The 5480-nt window shown below is 47.1% G+C and overlaps 1 protein-coding gene across 1 annotated transcript; it reads right to left on the bottom strand.

Moving 5' to 3' along the window:
• Positions 1 to 3784: 3784 nt before the first annotated feature.
• On the bottom strand, positions 3785 to 4735 carry OR9S23B (olfactory receptor family 9 subfamily S member 23B). The gene is given in 1 exon segment (NM_001391292.1): positions 3785 to 4735. A coding segment is annotated over 1 exon segment (951 nt).
• Between the last annotated feature and the right edge of the window lie 745 nt (positions 4736 to 5480).

Here is a 5480-nt window from a genome sequence, read left to right as displayed (position 1 = left end):
GGTAATGGCATAAAAACAGACTAATAGACCCATGGAATACAATTGAGAGGCCAGAAATGAAGGCTTATGGATATGGTGAAATGATCTTTGACAAATGTTCCAAGACGACTCACTGGAGGAGAGACAGGCCCTTTAACAAATGGTACTGGGAAACCTGGCTGTTCACGTGCAAAAGAATGAAGTTGGACCCTTATCTTGCATCATGTACAAAAATTAACTCAAAATAGATTACAAACCTCAATGCAAGGCCTTAATCTTTTAAACTCTTAGAAGAAAACATAGGAGAAAAGCTTCATGACGTTGGATTTGGCAATGATTCGTTGGCTATGACACCAAAAGCACAGGAAACAAAGTAAAAATGGACAAATGGGGCTATGTTGAAATAAAGAATCTGTACATTAAAGGTCTTAATCAGCAGGGTGGAAAAGCGACCTATGAGATGGGAGAAAATGACTGACAATTTTCTATCTGATAAGAGGGTACCATCCAGAATTTGTAAAGAATTCCTACAATTAAAAAACCAATAACCCAATGAAAAAATAGGCATACTGCTTGAATAGATATTTCTCTAAAGATGATCTACAAACAAAGGAGAAGATGCTCAACATCGCTAATCATTGGGGAAATGCCAATCAAAACCACAATGAGATAATACCCTACAACCACCAGAATTGCTCATGCAAAAGAAATGAATAAATAGCAAATATTAACTAACGTGGGGAAATCGGAACACTTTGCACTGTTGGTGGGAATGTAAATGGTAGGCCATTATGGAAAATACTATGGAAGTTCCTTCCAAAATTGAGAGGTGATTACCATATGATCCAGTAACTCCACTAGATATCCAAAAATATTGAAAGCATGGTCTCAGAGAGATGTTCGCTCACCCATGTTCATAGCAGCATTCTTTGCGGGAGCAAAAGATGGAAGCAACCCAAGTGTTCATCGATGGATGAGTGAATAAAGAAAACATGTTATATACATATGATGGGATATTATTCAGCCTTAAAAAGATGGAAATCTTGTCGCATACTCCAACATGGATATATTTGAGAACAGCGTGCTAAGTAAAAGAAGCCAGCCACAAAAGACAAATAGTGTCTGATTTTACTTCTCTGAGGTGTCTAAAGTCGTCAAACGCATAGAGACAGAAAGTAGAATGGTGGTCGCCAGTGGCTGGAGGGCAGGGGGAAACAGAGCTGTGGTTTGAGGAGCAGGGAGCTCCAGTTTTGCAAGACGGAAAAGTTGTAAGATCTGTTACACAGCAACGTGAAGATACTAAGCATTCCTGAACTGTACACTTAAAATTAGTTACAACGGAAAATGCTATTTGTTTTACTACATTGAAAATTTTTTAAAGTTCTTAAAAAGTTAGTAGAGAATCAGAATCGAAAGTAGAGGAGTCCCCCCTTATCTGCAGGAGATATGTTCCGAGACCCCCAGTGGATGTCTGAAATCGCGGATAGTACGGAACCCTATATATGCCATGTTTTTTGCATATACATACATATATGAGATAAAATTTAACTTATAAATTAGGCACAGTAAGATATGAACAACTGTAACTAATAAAAACATGAAACAATTATAACAATATACTGTAGTAAAAGTTACCATAGATCTTAGCAACGTCAGTATAGGATTTCTTTTCTTTCCTTATTAAGCTGAGAACTTTCACCTTCTCACTTAAGGGAAGCACTTTCCAGCTTCTCTTTGGCGCATGCGAATTGCCAGCATGGCTAATCTTGTGCTTTGGGGCCATTGCTAAGTAAAATAAGGGTGACTTGAACACAAGCACTGTGATACCGCGACAGTCGATCTGATACGGAGACCACTACTAAGTGACTGACAGGCGGGTGGTGTATGCAGCGTGGATCCGCTGGACAAGACAATGAGGCACATCCCAGGGGAGGGGCACAGAGCAGGACCACGAGAGAGCTCATCGCACGACTCAAACAGCACACAATTTAAAACTTGTGAATTGTTTATTTCTTGTATTTTCCATTTAATATTTTCAGGCCATGGTTGACCACCGGCAACTGAAACCTTTGAAAGTGAAACTACAGATAAGGGGGACTATACAAGAGGGTCTTAGATTTTAAAGCGTTTATTATGCACTTAACCGTACAACCTAACTAGAGCTCTGCCAGGCATGTTTCAGAGTTCTGTAACTAGTTAACACTAAACTCGAATAATAACCAGCCAGTGGATATGTGCTGTGTACTTACTAGGTGGCAGCAGCACGCAAAGCATCGCGTAGGATGAATAAGCAGAATAATCTACTTCTGACATTGTACAGTGACATTGACCACAGTCTGAAATGTAGGTAACGTAGATGTAAAAATAATCTGTAGGGTTTTAACAATCTTTTTCCTCCAGACTATTCTGTTGTATCTAACGTCAGACCAGCTTTCCTGATTTTTTCCAAAGTCAGAGTTAATGCTCTTCTGCTAAGAACTACAAACCGACTCCTTACTATTTATACCATTAAATTGTACATAATGATGGTAGATCTACACTTGTGTAGGAACAAAAACATTACGATTTTTTTCCTTTCCAAATTTGGATCAACGTGGTAGACACCCATGAATATGTTTCTGAAAACCCATGGAATGACAGAAAAAAAATGCTAGAGAGAGAGAGAAGGTGGAAGAAGAGGAGGAGAAGAAGAAGAAGGTGAGAGGGCAGGTGGGAGGTGGAGCAATATGATAGCATGAGAAGGTAAGAGGGCATGATGTTAATGGAGCAAAAATTGGGGGAACTCTTCAAAGAAAACAGGTGTTTCTATCAGAGGAATACAGAAATCTATGACAGAGACCATGGAGTATTTTTTGAATGGAATAATTGTGAGCAGCATTCAGACGGCTTAGCCCTTAGCCCCTCCCTGCAGTTCTCCTGAGCAGGAATAGCAGGGAGATGGAGAGTTCTGATCAGAGAGGCAGGGCATGTCCCTACTGCCCCCTACAGAGAGGGCGGACCACCCCATGTCCAGAGGACCACTTCCTTGTACTGCTCAAGGGAGTGGAAGACTAGTAAAGGGAGACATATTAAGGAGGCAAACAAGCTCTGAGTCCAGGCTGTGGGTTGGGTCCACTGAGCATGAGGATGGAGCTGTGAGTGGGCAACTCAAGCCTGAGGGTCCGGGCTCTCAGGGAGTGTGGGACAGAGGGCCCGGGAGCTGTGCTCTCCCCCAGGAGACTACACGTCTTCCCATCCCCCTGCTGTCTGCTGTAGCCACCAGAAACTTCATCGTTATTCAGAGATGTCTGTGCCGACAAGGCACCATTTGCTCTGGTCACAAGGAGTCAGGACGTTGTCACCGGACAGACTGAGTGGTAAAGGGTCAGATGAACTTTGGATATCAGGCATTCTTGTTGTTTTATCTGGGGCTCCCAGCTGGTGGCTAAGGGGAGAACCCTGGGACAGGAGCATCGGAAGCAGGAGAGCAGGTGCCCTGTGCTGCATGCAGAGGTGGTGAGCATCAGTGAATGGAGGAAGAGGAGGAGGAACAGCAACGCTGTGGATTACCCAAACTTCAAGATTAGGGTCTTGCTCCATCTGGACCATTAGGTGTCGGGTGGCAAAGAACATGCCTTCTTCATCTTTGCATCTCACACTTGCAATGCTGAGTCCCTGATATGCTTCCAAAAAGGGTTGAATGAAAGGATGGATGAAAGAGTGAATGGAAGAGTGAGATATGATTTCCTCAATCCCCACCCAGTTCCTTCCTTGGAGCCCTCTTGTCCTGCCCCCCAGGACCCTGTGTCTCTCTGACCATCCTTCTTCACTTGGCTGTGTGTTTCGGCCTCAGCCTCCCCAGGGCCTCCTTCACATCCTTGTTTCTCAGACTGTAGATGAGGGGGTTGAGCATCGGGATGACCAGGGTGTAGAAGACAGAGACCACTTTGCCCTGTTTCATGGACTCGACAGCTCCCGGCTGGGCGTACATGACAAAGACAGTCCCATAGAAGAGGGACACGGCCATCATGTGGGAGCCACAGGTGGAGAAGACCTTGTGTCTCCCAGCTCTTGATTGCATCCTCATGATGGTCACTGTGATGTAGCTGTAGGAGACAAGGACCACTAGTGTGGTACCCACAATAATGAGCCCACAGATGCCAAACATGACCAGCTTGTTGAGGGCTGTGTTGGTGCAGGCCAGCCGGAGTAGGGGGGGCACGTCACAGAAGAAGTGGTCGATGTGGTTGGAGCTGCAGAACGGGAGGCTGAAGGTGAAGCCGGTCTGCACGATGGAGTTGAGGCAGCCTGCACAGTACGTGCCCAGCACCAGGCGGGTGCAAGCCGAGGGGCACATGGTGATGGGGTAGCGCAGGGGGCTGCAGATGGCCATGAAGCGGTCATAGGCCATCACGGCCAGGAGGAAAGCCTCGGTGGTGCCCAGCAGGGAGAAGAAGAAGAGCTGGGTGGCACAGCCCTGAAAGGTGATGACCTTGGACGAGGAGAAGAAGTTGGCCAGGGCGTTAGGGGCGATGACCGATGAGTAGCACAGGTCCAGGAAGGAGAGGTTCTTGAGGAAGAAGTACATTGGGGAGTGCAGACGCGCATCCTGGGTGATGACCACGACCATGGTGAGGTTCCCCAGGACGGTCCCCAGGTACAGGGCCAGGAACACAGCAAAGAGCAGGGCCTGGGTCTCCAGGCCACCCTCAAACCCCTCCAGCACAAACTCCTGCAAAGGCACCGCTGAGACGTTTCCATCTCTGTGGGGTGGCATCCTGAGCCAGATGACACAGGGCAGAGAGGGGGCCGGAGACAGGGGGAGCAGGGTCACAGGGTCACACCTCCCATGGAGCAGAGGGACTCTGGTTTCTTGCTGTCCCCTGAGCAAGAGGCCAGCAGCTGGCCAGTTGTTCTTCCAGATGAGCCCAGACTGACCTGAAAGGGACACACTTCCTCTGATTCACTAATTCATAGATGTGCCTGGAGCACGCACTCTCTCCCTCTGTAGGACTCTCAGCTGTTGCCAGGAGGATGCAGAGCTGAGAGTCTGCAGTGTAAGAACGGCCTTGCAGCCCCCTGTTGGTCCTTCATTAGGAAATGCTCTCCCTCCCCACCAGGATGCTCCTGAGATGTGCCATTTCCAGAACTTGATCAAGTATCTAATCCTGCACTTTCTGTGACTGACTTTACTAATTCTTTAATTCCACAAATGTTATAAAGTGCCTCCCTCCCACCAGGACTCAACTGGTGATGGTTCCATCTCCAGAACAGGCTGGAGGAGGGCAGGGATCAGCCCTTGCCATGCTAATGTGGGTGCTGCCTGTGTGTCCCCTGCAGACCCTGAGCTCCATCCCAGCATCACTGTCTAGAGTCTAGAGCACAGTGGCCGTCCATTAGCGGATCTTCTGTGACCTTGAGGACCTCAGGTGGCTCCTGCCAATGTCAGTTGTTAGATAAATCACGGGCAGCCCAGCTCCAGGGTCTGTGAAGCAGCAGGACAGGGATGTGACACATTGACG

Source organism: Equus caballus, chromosome 6 (genome assembly GCF_041296265.1).
Source record: "Equus caballus isolate H_3958 breed thoroughbred chromosome 6, TB-T2T, whole genome shotgun sequence".
Taxonomy (NCBI): Eukaryota; Metazoa; Chordata; class Mammalia; order Perissodactyla; family Equidae; genus Equus; species Equus caballus.
The sequence above is the reverse complement of the archived record's forward strand: the minus strand, read 5'-3'. Positions and strand labels throughout refer to the sequence as shown.